The 19,547-nt window shown below is 33.7% G+C and overlaps 2 protein-coding genes across 3 annotated transcripts; one reads left to right on the top strand and one right to left on the bottom strand.

Annotated features, from left to right (window-relative positions):
- Positions 1–11,773: 11,773 nt before the first annotated feature.
- LOC116026832 (serine/threonine-protein kinase-like protein At1g28390) lies at positions 11,774–13,147 on the bottom strand. Of its 2 annotated transcripts, XM_031268245.1 has the most exons (3): positions 12,637–13,147; positions 12,118–12,561; positions 11,774–12,074 (listed from the first exon to the last, which is right to left on the bottom strand). In XM_031268245.1, the coding sequence occupies exons 1-3, from the start codon at positions 13,057–13,059 to the stop codon at positions 11,880–11,882; spliced, it is 1,062 nt and encodes a 353-aa protein (XP_031124105.1). In that variant the 5' UTR covers positions 13,060–13,147; the 3' UTR covers positions 11,774–11,879. The 2 variants fall into 2 exon arrangements, with proteins under 2 accessions (XP_031124105.1, XP_031124104.1); XM_031268244.1 differs by having other exon boundaries at positions 12,118–13,147.
- A 3,407-nt stretch (positions 13,148–16,554) lies between these two features.
- LOC116026645 (50S ribosomal protein L17, chloroplastic) lies at positions 16,555–19,049 on the top strand. The gene is made up of 2 exons (XM_031267977.1): positions 16,555–16,821; positions 18,474–19,049. Exons 1-2 carry the CDS (start codon positions 16,599–16,601, stop codon positions 18,881–18,883), a joined length of 633 nt encoding a protein of 210 aa, XP_031123837.1. The 5' UTR covers positions 16,555–16,598; the 3' UTR covers positions 18,884–19,049.
- Positions 19,050–19,547: the final 498 nt, after the last annotated feature.

Here is a 19,547-nt window from a genome sequence, read left to right as displayed (position 1 = left end):
AAAAATATCCAAATATAATAATTAAAATTTTAATTTTTAAAATAAACTTAGTATTTTAAATATACAAATAGTAAACAGTTACAAAAGTTATAGAAACTTTTATAATAAACTACATACTATTACTTATTTTACTATTATATATATACATACACACACATATATACATGGTGGGTCGGGTGGGGTTCTAGGCGAGTTTTGTACATAGAACCATAATCCAACCCAATCCACCGCGGGTTTAATTTGATAATTCTCACCCACATACAAGTGCTGATTATGCATAGTTTGTGAGCCGTAGAGGCTCTGCTTTGAAGGAGCTTTGCTAATTATGAAGAAAGAAGGAAGAACATATAAAAAGACTATTTCGTGTTCACGAACAAATTACGATAATGAACATGTACATGTGTTTGTTTTTTTAATATTCATGAACGTGTTTGAAAACTTTAATGAACACGTTCATAAAACGTTAACGAACATGTTCGTGAACGTGTTCATTAATGTTAACAAACACGTTCGTGAACATGTTCCTGAACACTAATGAACGATTAGCAAACAAACACAAACAAACAATAAAAAACGAACATCCAAACGACCACAAATGTTTCCGGGGTTTATTAATGTTTCCGGAGTTTATTAATGTTTCCGGGGTTTATTAGGGTTTCTGGGGTTTATTAATGTTTCCTGGGTTTTATTAGGGTTTCCGGAGTTTATTAATGTTTCCGAGATTTATTAATGTTTCCGGAGTTTATTAATGTTTCCGGGTTTATTAATGTTTCTGGGTTTATTAATGTTTCCGGGGTTTATTAATGTTTCTGGGTTTATTAATGTTTTCGGGGTTTATTAATGTTTCCTGGGTTTATTAGGGTTTTCACAGTTTATTAATGTTTCCGGAGTTTATTAGTGTTTCCGGGGTTTATTAATGTTCCCAAACCCCCAAACCCCAAACCCCAAACCCTAAACCACGAACACTCACACTCACACTCCAACAATCTTAACAAACGAACATAATGAACAACCTTTGTTTGTCCATGCTCGGTTCGTTAACAGCTCTAACTATATTACTTTAACATGAACATCCAATACACTAAAAATAAACTTTCAAAAAATAAACATTCGAAGTATGAAAAATGAACTTTCAGTATACTCCCTCTGCCCCATTTTATCTGTCCTACCTACTATTCATTGGTCAAATCAACTCTTCCTTCTTTGTTTATTTTCTTTATTATTATTTATTTATTTTTAAATTTGATTTTTTGTGTTTAATAGTACTTTTAGTGTAGTTTCTAAATATATAAATTTTGTATATTAATACTAAATTTAATATTATAAAAAATTGAATTAAAAATAACTTTGGTCAAGTCTCGTTAACCCAACCGGAGATGTAAAATGGGACAGAAGAAGTACTAAAATGAACTTTATAATGTTAGTAGAAGGTGGGTCATGTCTAAGATATAATAATTATGCTTAAAGCATAAGATGCAATACGAAGCGATTAAGGCACGCTCATGTCCTGTTAGACGTGGACGTCTGATTCTTGGCTTGAGCTGCATCTGATGTGAGTATGGGTCTTAATCATTTGTCCGAACGGCCACTATTGCACCCAGTGAGCAGTCCACTCTAAGCTCTAAGCTCAGCCATTGTATGTGCCCACTACTATATTCGGTAGGATTAGATTCTCCTATTCCGAATGTTGCACCTACTGTACTTTCTATATATGTATATATCCCTGTTTTTTAAATCTTAATAAAATAGTAAAAAACAAAAAAAAAAAAAACAAACAAAATTTTAATGATAAAAACTTGTGTTAGACTGTCTCACAGGTTTCAATCCGTGTGAGATGGGTCAGATATTTGATTAATGAAGTCAAAGATTTGACCCATTAATCTAAGACCCGACCTGTCTCACGGATTAAGACTCGCGAGACGGTTTCACACAATTGTTACCCAATTTCAAAATATATACAATTATTTTTTTAAGAGTTAATTTCAAGAATGACCCGTTGACTATTGACATTTATCAATTTTTATCATTAACTTTCAATTTGACCATAAATTATCCGTTGATTATTGAACTTTACCAGTTTTGATCATCGACTTTCATTTCTATCCAATGGTCGTTTGATATAGGGCTAGAAACACACTTCCACTATCCAATTCCCTAAATCATTCCAAATTCGAAGAGAAAAATATTAAATAATCCAAATAGTAATTTAGCAGTGAAATGTATTCTTGTTGTGTTTCTTAATTCAAGATTATTTACAGGTTTTAATTTCTTTGAATTTAGGTTGATTTAATGTGATTGGATAATAAAATTACATTTTTGACTTTGTTTCAAACAATCATTTGACATAAAATCTATTAAAAGATAAAAAGTGACACAAATTTAATACTTGGAGAATCAAAATTGGTTGGTTTTAAAATTGAAGACAAAAAATGACAAAATCACTATATTTGGAGAACTAAAATTTGTATTAGGTTCATACTATTAGCTCTATCATAATATTTATGGAATATTAAAGATTTTTTTAGCACTATTTTTTTTGGGTAAATCCACAAGGTGTTCCAAGTCTTTCTCCGTCCATTTGCCCCAAGGGGATCATCACTTGCAGGAATTGAACCCGGGTTCTCCCGAAATTCTTCGCTACAAAGAAAACTCACTTACTACTTGAGGTACCCATTTGGTTACCTTTTTTTAGCACTATAATCTAACTTATATATAGTATTTGCTCAACATGATATTACCAACATTTTTTATTGAGATAAGACTCTTCGTATCGGAGACATTCTGTTTGAAATTATATCAATTATATCATCAGATCACAAGGTACTTAGGGTCCGTTTGGTTCGCGAAAAATATTTGAAGAGAAGTGGAAGTGAAATTCCATGGAAAAGTAGTGACTGGGAAAATAGATTTTATTGTTTGGTTGGTGGAAAAGAAATTACAGAGAATATTGATTCCACTGTTTGGTTGGATTTAGAATTGTAAGGAATAATAGGTAAAAAGACATATATGCCCCTATTATTATTATTATTATTATTATTATTATTATTATTACTAGTATTTACACCCGTGCGATGCACGGAATGAGTTTTTTTTTTTGAGTTGTACTGACTCGATTACAATGTAGTATCTGTTCATAGCTACATTCTCAACCTACTGAAGCACAAAGAGTCAACAGATGCCTCCACTGAGGCTCGAACCCACTCCCATCCACATGGGAGTGTACACCGGAATGAGTTTGTTATAATATATTAAGAATATTTGAATGGATATACAATTATTTAAATTATAACATCAAATATTATATAGTGCAAGTGAAGATATGAGTTGGGTCATTTATGTTTGTTGATGTTACCATTGCTTGAATTCGAGTAAATAATTGCTCAAATTAATAGCTAATGTGTAGGTGTAAGCATGCGGTGTTGTAACTTTAGAGATTTTATATATCATTGTTAGGAATTTTTAGAAATTGGCCCAATGTGCTCGTTCTCTGGCAACTTAGTTATAGTAATGAATTGCAATCCTAATTCATTTGTATAGATGATATATTTTTTGTCTAGATATATAGCAACTTTATCATTTTGAAAAAAAAAACATAATATCATCGATTATATTTACACATTATTGAAAACCTCTTTGTAGAGGACATTGGAAGTCGCAACACAATCTTGTCCATCCTCGTCTACCGCTAACACCTTCAGGCCATTAGGATGACTGACTCAGGGAAAGTCACATACAATTGACCGTGACTAAAGACCGGTTTTTTTTAGCAATAACCCAACGTGAGTTAGTGTTTGGCATTGGCTTTTGTTTATAGTCATGGCATATGCAAGCATCAACGGGAATTGTTTACGCTGGAACTTGAAGGACAATCTCGTATCAGAAGGACTAAGAGCAATGTTGAAAAAAACGCTAGGCACCCCCTAGGCGCCAAGGGGGCGCCTAGCGCCTAGGGCGCCTAGGCACCCGAACAGTTTTTATTATTTTTTTTATTTTCTCTGCCTATTAAATTAATACTGAGTAAATATTAAATAATAATGTGACGGAGGTGAAGGCGGAGGCAAACATTCGTTTCTGGGTTCAAGAATCGAAACCAAAATGCAGTTTCTGGGTTCTGCACACATTCGTTTCTGGGTTTGACTCATTCAAGACCAAAATGAAGTTACGCACAGGTTGCTCAAGGAGATAAATGATGCGATTTTTTTTTTGGGTTATTCGGCCGGCCGGCCGCGGAGGAGGCCGATTTCGGCCTTCCTCGCGGCGGCCATGGACCGCTTAGCGCCTAGGTGCCGATTAATCAGCGCCTAGGCGCGATTTTTGCAACCCTGACTAAGAGACATTCGGGAGATAAGAACTTTGGTCCCTTCATGTGTCCCATTAACTATTCTTGATTCGACAATGTGATCTACCAATCTTGTGATAATGAGCCGCGTTCCGTTACAAAGACCAAGAGAGTGGTCTATGTTCCGCAATATAACAGGTGCACCGACCTTTAATGTCAATGAATGATTAGGAAGACCCGACAATCTCAAACTATTTAAGAATTTAGGAGTGTGTACTTCTGATAGATTTTCACCGCCGGATTCTGCCTTACACAAAGAGTCACAACTTAAATATGTTCGTCCTTTTACAGTATTCATGTCGCACATGTACTAATTAATTTGATTAACGACATCTAAAGTCGGCGAGAGGATCGCTCGGCCTTCTAGCTGCGACTCATCAAGCATGTCATATCTCGAGTTTGGGAATGTGCTCTCAACTATAGTTGCTATGGGATCGTGTCCACACTTCAACAAAAACCTTGCCGGAATATCGATATCAGATGAACCATTATTATTATTATTATTATTATTATTATTATTATTATTATTATCAAATACTTCAATCACAACCCGTGTTGTTACTACTACTACTACTACTATTATTATTACTAGTATTTTCGCCCGTGCGATGCACGGAATGGATTTGTTATAATATATTAAAAATATTTAGATTAATGGATACAAAAATATATAGTAAAGTCTAAACTATAGTATTAATTCAATATTAATAAATAAATAATATAAATTTATATTCTATGAGTAACAAATTCATTTTGTGATTATATTTTGTGGATAGCAAATTCATTATGTGATTAAATTTTGTGATGTATATTGAAGTATGATTGTCTAACATACAACATAAGTTCAGTATTCTGAAATAAAGCATTCAACCAATATAGTATGAGTATGAGTCTAAATTATAGTATGAGTTTAAACTATAGTATTAGTCCAATATTAAGGGAAAATGACACTTTTTCCCCCTATGTTATGTGCTTATAGCACTTTTTTCCCCTGTGTTATTAACGTGGCAGTTTTTCCCCCTGAAATGTTAAATTGACATTGTTACCCTTAAAAATAATTATTTCATTTATTTTTCTTCTCCAACAAATTATTACTTATAGGTATGGATGATTACGATTCGGTTCGAAGCTAACCAAACACTGTAGCAATCATACCGAAATAGTATGGACGGTTCTGGTTACGATTCAGAACTGAAAAATAAAATTAAATCATTGTTGAACTGTGAATCGGAACTGAACAATAGTCATATATAGTAAAAATGATCAAACACTTATTTTGATAAATCGGTACGGTTCGGTTCCAATTTTGATTTCGCCAATCAAAACTTATTTATTTATTTTTATAATTTTATTTCTTATTTAAAAACAGTCTAAATTCAACAATTATTTTATTTTATTTTTTCGGTTATGAATCGTAACCGTAAACGTCCATACTATTTAGGTTCAATTGCTACAGACTACAGTGTTCGATTAGGTTCGTATTGAACCGTGATCTTCCATACATATTAGTAATAATTGGTTGGAGAATAAAAATAAATGAAATAGTTATTTTTAAGGACAAAAATGTCAATTTAACATTACAGGGGAGAAAACTACCACTTTAAAAATAATTGAGGGGGAAAAACTGCCACTTTAATAACTCAGGAGGGAAAAGTGCTATATGCACATAACATAGGGAAAAAAAGTGTCATTTTCCCTTTTTAAAATTCAATGCTGTAAAAAAAGTGTATAAATGCAATATGTACCTTGGAGTCATGGAATAAGCATGTCAGTGTTTGTTGGTTGATTGCAACATGTTGATATTCCTTGACCAAATAACAACGCATCAACCGGAGCCTTATAGAGCTTTTCCTTGTCCTGAGGGACGTAATTTGACTCCATTACTAAGCAATAAAGAGAAATATGAGAAATTACAGAGAACAATAAAAAATATATAACTATAGAATATCAGTCAATTAGTGATCTTTTTATATATTCCGCTAATTATTAATATCAGATTCATTTTCAACCAATTATTCTTTTTTTTCAGTCAATTAAAATATGAGATGCAGTGATGTTTTTATCTAATTTCGGTTCTATTTTTAATTTACCTTTAATATTGTTTAAAATATGCCTTTACTATTGATGATGTAGAATATTGTTATTAAAATATTTCCATTCCTTTTTTTTTTTTAATTAAAATGCAATGATCTAACCATTTCCTTTTTCATTTTAGTCAATTATGGATATTTTTTATTTGTAGTCAGTTATTAATATTCATTTCCTTTTATATATTCAGCCAATTAGTAATATCATATTCATTTTCAGTCGATTATTATTTTTTTTATTTTCAGTTAATTAGTTAATTAGAATAATATATGCACTGATATTTTCATTCCATTTTTAATTTACCTTTACTATTGTTTAAAATTTCAAATATGCCTTTACTATTGATAATATAGACTATTATTATTAAAAATATTTCATTTCCATTTTTAATTTACTTTTACTATTGATGATGTATAATATTATTATTTAAATATTTCCGTTTCATTTTTAATTTCTATCCCATTGTTTAAAATTGTGAAAGATTTACGATTTAATTGTGATTTGATTTATTCTACTGTGTAATATTATTGTGAAAATTTAAAATGCAATGATTTGACCATTTCCTTTTCCATTTTAATTAATTATGAAAATTTTTTAATTTTCAGTCAATTACTAATATTCATTTCCTTTTCCAATTGACATAATTTCCGTTCTTTTTTCTGTTTTTAATTTTCAATCAATTATTAATATTCATTTCCTTTTCCAATTTACCTAATTTCCGTTCCATTTTAAATTGATGATATAAAATATTATTGTGAAATATTTCTATTATAATAATTATCATAATTACTAATAATGAATTATAACCAATTATAATTAATATTATTTTATCATAATAATTACCATATTACTAAAATGCCCCTAAGTTTGGGCGGAAAATTTTGGAGGATGATATTGTTTTTATATATTTTGGGCGGAAAATTTTGGAGGATGATATTGTTTTTATATATAGTATAGATAGATTCTATATTTGTAATTACCGTTATAAACGGATTTAATAGGAAAGTTTAAGTAGGAAGTTATATTAAGAGTTTTGAAATATTATTATTATATTGTTATTAATATTAGTAAAATTATATTCAGAGTTTTAGATTATTATTAAGAAGTATTATATTATTATTATTATTATTATTATTATACTCTTAACAGAATAGCTGAATAGGTGAGCAAAAAAAACTTGATTATCCCGAATGATCCTATTTTTTTCTTTAGATCCCAATAAAGCACTTCATGCAAATGGACCCAAACAAAGAAAAAGCGAATTGTGTTGAAGTAGAAATGGTATAGGGGAATTTTTCTTCTGGTTCTTTCTGTTTCTTTTCCTTAACGCCTTCCATCCCATAGGCTCTCTATGAAAATTTTCTTATTGCGGGATAATAATAATAATAAAACAAAACATCACCATCATCTTTATCAACACCCATTTCCTTTTCTTTTTTTCTTTTTTTTTTTCCTTTGCTTTTCCTTATTTTTCGGGCGTTCCATTATTTTTCTTCCTTTTCTTTTCTTTCTTCTCAAGTATTTCCACCTGTGTGTAATAATAATATAATAATAACAATAACAATAATAATAATAATAATAATAATAATAATAATAATAATAAAAGAAGAAAATGTTACTTGCCATTTCATCATCATCTTCTTCAACCGGTAGGGAGAGAGAGATAACCGGAGGAGGAGAACTCGCCGGAGGAAGAAGAACTCGCCACCGTCGCAGATCCGCCGCCGTTGTTGTTCGCCTCTCATCTGCGGAGGGGAGGAGAGTTCACAGTATATACTATCCACAGAAACACAGTTGAGAATCCCTTATTCCATTTGCTATTCAAAAGAATGGCATCCCTGGATCATTTCTGTAGGAAGAAAAGCATAAATCCCAGGAGAAATATTTCCACGGTTGAGTCGTTCTCCATAAGGAAACGCAAGGGTGATCACCCACTCATCAACCTCCATTCTCCTACCAACTCTGCATTCTTGTCAAATTTATAACGGGGTTATGAAAATATATATGGTTAACTAATATAATCAATAATTACCCAAAATAATTGTCCAATTTACCTTATAATCAATAAATAAATTAATAAATAATCAATAAATTAATTAATTAATAAAATCAGTATTTTGACTAAAATGCCCCTAAGTTTGGGCGGGAAAGTTTGGGAGAAGGATAATATTTTTATATATAGTATAGATATAGATTATTATTATTATTATTATTATTATTATTATTATTATTGGGTGTTAAATATGCTTTGAACTTGCTATTTATATGTATGTAATTAAGAGAGAGATATACAAGGGTAATATAGTCCTACAACCTCCATTTTTGTTCCCAAGTGCAATGGAAAATAAAATACCTAACATCACCTCAGAATTTGTTTTCCTCATTTTAGAGGAACTCATTTCCCATGGGAAAGAAGTTCCAATGAACCAAATTAGGAAGTGGCCATTTTCCATGGTTTGGAGGAAAACATTTTCCTTGGAAGTGTCCACCCAACCAAACATGCCCTTAGCGAATATTAAAGACTTAATCATTGGCAACAACTTCAAGATGACGCATCGTCTTTTGTGTGGCAGAAACAACATAACTATCCATGGAATATTGCTAATGATGCCATTTTTAAGCATGCTCATATCGGACTTGGGCTATCAGATCCGAAATATTGCTTGAGCTGTTGCATTTTAATTAACTATTGAATTAGACTAGTATCCAATATTCCGTCAATTATTATAACCAAGTCAAAGGGGAAATTTGGGTTACAATTTTTTTCATCTTTTGAAATTCATATTTTAACATAAATTTTGTATTGCTTAGATACCCATAATATGTGTAATAATTTTTAGTTAGTTTTATTGGCAAAAAAATTTCAAACATTCACACTGTGTGACAATATAATTATATTCAAACCTTTAAAACCTAGTAAAAAAAAATCAAACATTTACATCTTGTGACAATTATATCCAAATCTTTAAAACTGGGTGAAAAGAATACATACCTTTTTGTTTTGTGATAATTGTACTTAATTATAGCATATAACTCTAAAAAATAATTCAATTATCTTGATTTAAGTATTGATTAGTGATATACAAAAAAAAAAAAAAAAAAAATCTCTTCATATTCTTTTTTTTTTTTTTCTTGAGAAGGATATGCGGAGAGTGCTTGAAGATGGTCCATAGTCTTATGAACAAATCTCAGCGAAGGCTGAGAAACAATGAGTCTCCATATGCTAAGCTAACCAATACTGTGTTTTGGGTCCAAATCCATAAGATACCTCAGAAGTTCACCACTCTAAAGATTGGAGAAACCATAGGAGCACAATTGGGGGAATTTATCAAGGCGGATCTTACCAACTTCCATGGCACGTGGAATGCGCTTACATCATAATAAGAGTTTGCATGGTGTCGGTAAATATATTACCAGAGTATAATTTGTATTATTAATTCAGTATAATGAGCAGTACAATAGGTGTTTTGTATACAAGAGTACTAGAGTTGTATGTCGGGAAAACGGAGCCCCCCAAACTTGTTACATGAGCTTCCTTTTATACTAACAACTACAGTAATGACGACCACAACGCCTCCTCTTATAAGTGTCTGGCTCCTCAATAAATGTTGTTAGCATCTCCGTAACCACTATTTATTCATTACTCTCTTACTATGAGATAATATCAAGTAAAATCAATATTGTTTTTGACGAATGTCCTCACGCAGCATAAATAAAAACGCATATGTCTAAACTTAATAATCAATTAACACATAAAAAAAAAGTATTCCAATTATGATTAAGACTACGCCTTATATAACCTCTATAAATACACTCTGTATCTAATACGTACGGAGTATTCACTTATCTTGTGACAAAAGATAAAATCACCCATCATATCGCAGGTGTTCCCACAAGATTGTACTGTGAACCGTATGAAGGGATCAATTGATCAACAGAGATTTGTGACCAATTGAACGGTTTGTGCGGGCAAGTATTTACTTATCTACTAATACAATCCGTAACAATTTATATAATTGTTTCTCTTTTTTAAGAAAAAAAAAAACTTTTGGCTAAGAATTTATAAAAAGACGTATCCCTTAGCAGGTCAGCATTTTCCTCACATAGCGGTAACGACGTTATTCAAAAACTTTCGCAAAAGGCAGAAGCCATTATTGCTTTATTGGTTATGGTTGATCAACCATGAACTCTGCACAATTCCCTTTGACCACAACTTATTCTGTCATTTTTCCAGCAAAAACTGCTTTGTATTTCTCAATTATGAATGATACCACTTGATTATTACTCGACGGGTCAAGTCCAATCTGACCAAATCAACAAATACATTAGATTTTAATGAAAGATATGACGACTCTCTTAAAACCGCGAAAGTTCTTATTTGATACTTCAATTCGTATATAGTTAGAATGTTTCTTTTAGGTAGTCTTTATCCCATTGATCTAAAAATAAATAATTTTTGAAAAATTTTAAAGTGTAATGTATAACTTTTAGTATCAAACAAAGAACTCAAATTTACACACTATAGAGCACACACCTAAGTTCCCATTCAAGAAACAACCAACGTGATGTCTCTTCCTTACAAAACAGAAGCATTACTAAAAAAATCTATCACTTTATTTTGTTCTCTATAAATATGACTCAATTATGTGTTCCACTACTTTCTCAACTCGTGCTTACATAGTTACATGCACTAAGCAAATTCTCCATTGCACTCCCACCATGTATACCTTCCTCCAACCCTATAATTCATTAATCCATTTGATCATCATCTCTGAATCACACTCAACTATCCACTGATGTAGATCTTAGCTCCAAGAAAATTGCAACCCTACCTTTAAGGATATGATATATTATTTATTTATTAACGAGGTAAACCCCACTCCTCACTATGTGAGTATGTGGGTAAAGCCCTCGCCTTGTGACCCTAGCCGGCAAAGAGCCACAAGGAGGTAAATCAGCCTAGGTTACCCATAGCTGACCGGCACAAACTCAAGGGCTTGAGGTTCGAACCCACGACCTCTCGGCTGCAGGTGTAACTCTCTTACCACTTGAGCTGCCCTTACGGGCAGGATATGATATATTATGAAATCATTAAGGGTGTGTTTGGTTCGCACATGGGAATCGAAATCGGTATGAATATCAAATACTTGATAAGGATAATGGATTTTAGTGAAAGTATTTTGCATGTTTGGTAGTATAGTATAGAATGGAAATTATTATTAATAATTGGGAAAGAAATGAGGAAAAGAAATAAAACCCTTATTTAATAAGGGTATGAAATATTCCAAACCTATAGCAATATTCTAAAAACCTGTCAATTAAACAATAACCTTATACTAAAACCTGTTAACCAAACCCACCCTAACATAATTTGTATTTAATGAAGTTATGCTTTAATTCTTTTATATTATAAGTAAATACCGACATACAGTTATAGAGGATGAGCGGTTTTTTAACCATTCATATTGTTATCCAATTCTACAGTTGATACATTAGATACTTTCCTGGTCCTCCTGCTTCCAACCATGGAAATCTTGACCATTTCCTTGCTGTCGTCTAACAATTCATGTTTATCCACGCGCGATGGTTCGCGCATACAATTCACGCGCCACCGTATCGGCGGTATTCTCACCCGTTTATACACCGCCTTTAGGCATCGCACNCGGTATTCTCACCCGTTTATACACCGCCTTTAGGCATCGCACAACCTCCGCCATTGTCGGCCGCTCTGCAGCCGCCTTTGTAACGCATCTGGCGGCTACTTCCGCAAGCTGCCGGAGTGAAGAGCAGTTCTCCGGCGTACCGATTCTCGGGTCGAAAATCTCGGCGTAGTCGCCGGAATTAATCAGCGGCACCGCCCAATCCATCACCGACGGCGGACTGTATTTCACGTCGATTGCGTTCCGGCCGGTCATGATCTCCAGCAGCAAAATCCCGAAACTGAAGACGTCACACTTGGTGCTGACGTCACCCGGCGCAAGATAGCCCGGGTCGAGATACCCCAACGTTCCTGCCGGTGGCGGCGGCGGCGCCGACATCCCCATCAGAGCCAAGCCGAAGTCCCCGAGCCGCGCGTGGAGCTTCTCGTCGATCAGCGCGTTCGACGACTTTATATCCCTGTGAATAACCGGCGGGTCCAGCGAGTGGCAAAACCGGACCGCTCTCGCGATCTGCAACGCGAACCGGACCCGCCGGTCCCACCCGGGCGGTCTGGTCGAGCAATGGAGCAACTCGTACAGCGAACCGTTCGGCATAAACTCCACAACCGTCAATATGTTCTTAGCCGTGTCCAAGCCGTAGCCGAGCAAGTTCACGAGCCGCAGCTGATAAACTCGCGACAGTATTCGCAGCTCGTTCTCAGCGGCGGCGCCGCCGTTGATTTCACTCTGTTTGTTAATTTTCACGGCGGCGACAAAACTTTTCCGGCCGTTAAGAAGCTGAGCTTTGTAGACAAAGCCGTGGCTGCCTTGACCGAGGAGGTTGTGTTTGGAGAAGCCGTTGGTGGCGGCGTGGAGCTGAGAGTAAGAAAATTCTGTGAGCTCAGAGGGCCTGTTTGGATGAGCCTTTTTGAGCTTCTTCTTCCAGTGGAAGAAATTGCATGACTCTTCAATCTTGCGTGAAAGATAACCCATCAAAGATATTGTAGTTTACATGTAAATGGATACACAAAAACAAAAATATATATAAAGAGATCCAAACGAGACTCTTTAATTTTATTGATTGTTGGGAATGAATAACTAATTTTTCATATAATTAATATCGAGTATTATTAGATGTTGATTATTTTTTTTAAGGCAAAAGAGAATGTTTAACTATTTTTTTTTAATGTATTTCATATATATATATATACACACATATACTTATGGTTGTGTGATAATAAAGTTTTAACTAAAAAGTACAAACTAAAGCAAACCGTTGATTTAACTACGATAATCAACTATTATAAAGTAAGGGAAACACCACAGTACCAACTCTTAAAAGTTGTAAATTTCAAGTTGCCAAGTGATCCCTGTATCCATGGCTACTTATGCACTTTTGTGTGACTCCTCATCAGATTCAAGTCACTCAATGACTCTTCAGGATTTCTAATGGGTTCGAAGTCCTACTCTGCCGCTGAAAGTAAGATTAAATGTTGATTGGACGATCACTTGAAATACTCAATGGGGCAACTCAAGTTAGAAAGTTAGAAGGTTGGATTTTTTATTTTTTTTTTGTATAATAATATAATGATAATAAAAATGTGCAAGTGGAAAGTCAAGGATGATGTGATATCAAAACTAAACCTATAAAATTCACAAGTTCCATAAGGTCAAAGGCTATTGTATTGGTAAAGTGTTCAAATCAAATAATGTATTTAAACAACCACCTCAAAACAAAATCAAAGGAGTTTGTTTATTAAACATGAGAATCGGATTCTTACGTTTGTTTGCCTAATTTTAATATATTGAAATGATATTTAAGTTCTTTTCGAAATGATAGATTGCATTAATTTTTATATTCTAGAATGAAGGGAAAAAAAAAAAAAAAGGAGAAAACAAAATTCCATTGTCATCCTTTAGCTTGTTCATCAAAATCCACAATGCCATATTTAATAAGAAAAGACTTAAACCCAAAACCAAATGCAAATGGTTGCATCAATAAATGCATGTGTTGGAATTTCAAAGTTTGGATGGCAATGCAAAACTACAATTTGGTGAGATATATAAAGGTAAGAGCAAATTTTATTTTTAGTCATCCACTATTGTGGCATTGTTACATTTAGTCATATTCTTTTAATTTTGTCATATTACATCTCTAACTTTGAATAATACCTTTTTCAGTCATTGACTATTGTGGCATTGTCACATTTAGTCATATTTTTTTAAATTTTGTCATATTACATCCATGACTTTGAGCAACTTTTCACTTTTAGTCATCGACTATTATGACATTGCCACATTTAGTTCTATTCTTTTAATTTTGTCGTATTATATCCATGACTTTCATTTTATTGCAACCATTAATATTCCGTTAAAATTTTAATTATTTTTTCCCGTTAGAAATATGAGTTACGTAATTGAAATACAGTGATATCCTTAAATTGACATATAACAAAGGAAAAAAATCCATATACCTATCGTAACTCGTATTTTTTTGAGTTACGATATTACATTCGTTGATATTTACGATATTTTTAATGTGTTTGAAATATGAGTTACGATATGTGTAAGGATTTTTTTCTTTGTTATTTGTTAATTCTAATGATAAAATAATGGAATTTTTAACAGAAAGTCATAGATGTAATATGACAAAATTAAAAAAAAATGACTAAATGTGGCAATGACATAATAATCGATGACTAAATGCGGAAGTTGCTTAAAGTCATTGATGTAATATGACAAAATTAAAAGAATAAGACTAAATGTGGCAATGCCACAATAGTCGGGGACTAAAAGTGAAATTTGCTCTAAAGGGTAAGGAGAGAGGTAATTCAATAAGAATTCTACTGTAGTGCATGGACTTCCTATCTCTACTCCCTCACTTTTACTCTTTGATGTTGTAAAAAATGATAATTTATCTCCATCTTATAAGTTCAAAAAAATGTAACATCAAAATTTTGAGAAAGGGAATAAAAATTAATAGTAGAATTTGAGAGTACAGTAAAAATAGTATTTGTCATTCAATAATACATCAGTCCAATTTCATAATAATTATTATTATTGTATAGAGTTTTCACACAGTAGCCTATAGCCCGTTGTCTTAAATTTTTTTTTTCTCCAACATATGGTGCCTAAGTAGAAAAGAGTTCACATGTATTTCAAGAGAATTACACATGTGCATGGTTGATTTCCCTATGATCTATGGATATAATTAAAAGAATGTCTCCAATATAATGGCAAAATTCTGGGGTATGATCAAAGGGTTACAATTTGCTTGGGGCAAGTTAGAATTATATATGAACATGTCTTGCTCTAGACTGATAGTGTGATGGCAATCAACAACATTGTCAATATTGAGACTACCATGGGAAAAGAAGAATATGAAGACTACCAAATGAGTTTCTAGCACACCAGGCCAAGAAAATATTTCTTGAAAAAGATAGGTGAGTCACGAATGCACTACTTAAATACCAGGTCTTAACCAGAATTTTTCTAGACATGCAACATCACTCGATCAGGATTAATCCTTATAGGCGATACAAGAAGTAAATATAGAGCAAGAAAGAAATTAATAATAATATAGAGACAAACTTTACATGGAAAACCCCAATAAAATAAAAATTACGGGCAAAGCTAAAAGTGTTTCACTATGAGGAAAGTGTTACAACTTCTCTTTATAGCAAAGAGCAAATAATGGAGAATCTCTCTCTTGCTAGGAAGCGGAAGAGCAACTACAAGAGTTGGGTCTTCCATTTATGTAGCGTGTCAAGCGTAAAGTCAAGTTACTCTCTAACTAATGATTTAGACTTCTGGGCCCATTTTATCAAGTAACTCTATAACCCATCGAATGCATTAATATTTGTTTATTTACTTTAGGGTGTGTTTGGAAACTAAAAAAATAATTTACATAAATCATTTTCAAATTTCTAGTGTTTAGATACACTTGAAAAATTCAGTCAACGAAAAATATTTTTTGTTGATCGTGGAAAATCAGCCTATTTTGATGGAAGTCATTTTTCGGACCAAGCTACATCGACGAACAACGAACGGCGGTTTCCAGACCAAGGCTTCTAATATCGTTTTCAGGGAAAACCAGTCCGCCGAATACGATTAAAAAAATATTATTATAAATATTTATAAAATAATTAAAATGTTTAATTATACAATTTATTCATTTTCCAGAAATTGAACCAAACATATCCAAACAATTTTCAAAATGCAATCAAACACCAAGAAGGAAAATATTTTATGAAAAATAACTCATTTTTCAGAAGTGATTTTCCTACTTTATAAACGGACCCTCAGTGTATTTGGACAGCAGGTTATGATATTAAATTATATAGATATTTTAGTTTAAAAATTATAACTAGTTTTAATTGTAAAAGTTATGAGGGAGGTGAGTGAAATTTGTACAGAACTTTGGGGCCAATTTCGAATTATCCATTCAAGTAAGCCTTGCTCAATCTTCCTTATCAACGCCAATTCATACGTCCACCATAAGCAGAGAGAGCAAGAAAGAAATTCAATCGAAAATGGCGGCGTGTGCGAGCACTTCAGCCTCCTTAGCCTGGAATATGGCGCCACTAAGATCAGCGCTTCCTTGTATTCAATCGTCTTCGACCTCTTCACTTCGTTTCTCATCTAGGTCTTCTCCCTCTCCACTGAGGCTTTCCCGAGCCAAATCTCAACCAGGAACTGTCCGCGCCTTCGTGGGCCTTGCCCCTTTCCATTCGCTCCTCTCTCATTTTTCTCCAGGTACATTATCCCTAATTGTAGATTCAGGAATTAATTAAGATATACATTGCTTTCTGTATTGTTACTTGGTTTGTTTTAATGGCTCTAAAGTTCACATTTTTTGTTTCAAGATGCTATCTTTATTCTTCCGAGGCCACTAAGTTCAGCTTATTGTCGAATTTTGGAGTTCCTTTTTTACTTAGAAGTAATTTCCTGGTGTATAAATGCCCATTGATGTTTGAGGGAGAAAAAAGGAGGGGGATTAAATCTTGGGGAAGGGGGATAAAATCTTCATGAATCTTCCCCTTTTTGGGGGGATTAGAAAACTGATTTTAGTTCCATTTATTGGTAATTGATTCTCGCCCACAAAAGGCGAAATTCCTCAAGGCACCACATATAGCCTACGGGGTAAATAGCTCATTAGTTGGAAGGACCCGTGCTGGTATCCACGAGGAGCCCACCATATTGGATGTATCTCCTACACGAGACTGTAGGGCTATATCGTCTTTCCCCACAATCTACAACCAGCCAGGAGCCAACTGAGCTGCCCGTGCGGGCTATTGATAATTGATTCTAAAAGGCACAGCGAACTAGTAAGAGTGCAAATTGTCACTAATTCTTAGTGCTATACACTTCCAAATTTGTGTGGAACTGTGGATTAGGATTTTTCTATATTAACTTAAGGTGATGAATCTTTTAGTTGGAGATATTTCATTAATGTATATATTTTCATTTGAACCTGTTGTGAGTGGGTTCTGAATAATTGTCTTGTCAATTGGATTAGATGAACTTGTCTGGTTTTTTTGGCTTGTAATTTTTGGTTGAGAATTTGTATAGTAAAATTTTCATTCATGCTTATTGAGTGGGGGTACTATGTATTATCTCATGATTCTCATCCTCCCATATCCCCAATAGCACTTATAATCTTCACTTGACGGATTTGTTTTTTTGGAAATTGTTTGTGAAATGACAATGGAACTTGGATATATTCATTCAATCGCATAAGTGTTTGTGGTGGTTGTATCTTTGTATGGGATAATCTGTCTATTGGGCATCATGAGATTAATTGATTCGAAGTTGGATGCTTTTAACCACACATAGCTTAGGTACCTTCGTTTTTATCTTTTTTTGTGGAGCCACTACTCTGACTAGAATCCATGTTTATAAACATGGGGTTCCAATAGTGATTCATCCCACATCAGTTCTCGAGGCCTTTCGGGGGATCTTAGAGCAGTTCATAATCCACTCTTGAGCTAGCTTTTGTGGTGGAATTAGGGTCCAAATAGACGTTTAGGGTGTGTGGATAACTGGAGAATTGAAATAAACACAGCTTTAACTTGTTATCAAGCCTCCGGGGTTTTTGTTTACTAGTAGTTTATTCATATTTTTGGAGAAATTTACTCTTTTTCATTAGTTTTGGTGTAAATTTTGGAAGGGGCGGAATACATGGCTCTAGCCCAAACCTAGCTCTTTTAGTTTTTCCCCGGAAACGCATAGAGAAAATGTGGTTTTTAGAACATTTTGTGCTTCGTGATAGATGTGTGTGTATCAGTTCGAGATTAAGTTGCCAAAAGTTCACTTGTTTCCAAATTTTAGACTAATGATCAGCTGTTAGCTGCTTAGTGAGTAACATATTTGTGCCACTTCCATCTTAATATATTCTCGTCTTGCAGATTCTACAAGTTTCGAGCACACTTTCACCATGATTGGCAATGGTTGCCGATTCTTTGCCATGAGACACGGCAGGAGGGTACCTAAACTGAATAGACCCCCCGACCAGCGAAAGGCGCTTTTGCGAGGCCTCACAACTCAGCTTCTCAAGTATGGACGCATCAAGACGACTAGGGCGAGAGCGAGGGCAATGAGAAAGTACGTTGACAAAATGATCACGTTGGCCAAGGAAGGCAGTCTTCACAAGCGAAGGCAAGCCCTCGGGTTCATCTACGAGAAGCAAATCGTGCATGCTTTATTTGCCGAGGTCCCAGAGAGGTACGGCGACAGAAATGGAGGATACACCCGGATAATAAGAACGCTTCCTCGGCGAGGGGACAATGCACCAATGGCTTATATTGAGCTTGTCTAGTGACCAACTGTTTGATCTTGCCTTTGATTTCTTGAAATTAATGTTAACAAGAGATTTTGCTGGGCAAACATTGTTGTATCATGCCACTATGCCAGTGCTCCCCCTAGGCAATTACAATTTTATTCTCACATAATTTTGAAAGCAAAGTAAATTCCTTCGTTTGGTTTGGTTGGGCAGAATTGTAATTCCTTAATTTTTATGGAATTAGAATCTCATGCCTCCCTTGATTTTTAGGAAAAATTGATATCCGACATCTCTGGTCATGCAATCAATTTCCAGTAATTCTATTACTACAAATCAAATACTGAAATTTAAATTTCACTTTATCTCCACGTTATTCTTCTCCCATAGAATTGCAATTTATTTTTCGGCCTCCTAATCCATTCTCTCTAACCAAACGTCCCGTTAAGGTGCATTTTTAGATATATTATTAATAAATTAAAAATAAATATTATTTTAAAACAAACTTTTATTACATTAAAAATGTATATTTAATATTATAACAATAAACATTTATTTTATTCTCATATTGTAATGTGGACCATAAACAATAAAATAGAGTTCATAGGCTCTAGTAGTGGACTTGGTGCAGATTGCATGACTAAAACGAGAGGGAGCGGTCTTCAAAAAAAAAAAAAAAAAAAAAAAAAAAAGGGGGGGGGGG

Source organism: Ipomoea triloba, chromosome 8 (genome assembly GCF_003576645.1).
Source record: "Ipomoea triloba cultivar NCNSP0323 chromosome 8, ASM357664v1".
Taxonomy (NCBI): Eukaryota; Viridiplantae; Streptophyta; class Magnoliopsida; order Solanales; family Convolvulaceae; genus Ipomoea; species Ipomoea triloba.
The sequence above is the reverse complement of the archived record's forward strand: the minus strand, read 5'-3'. Positions and strand labels throughout refer to the sequence as shown.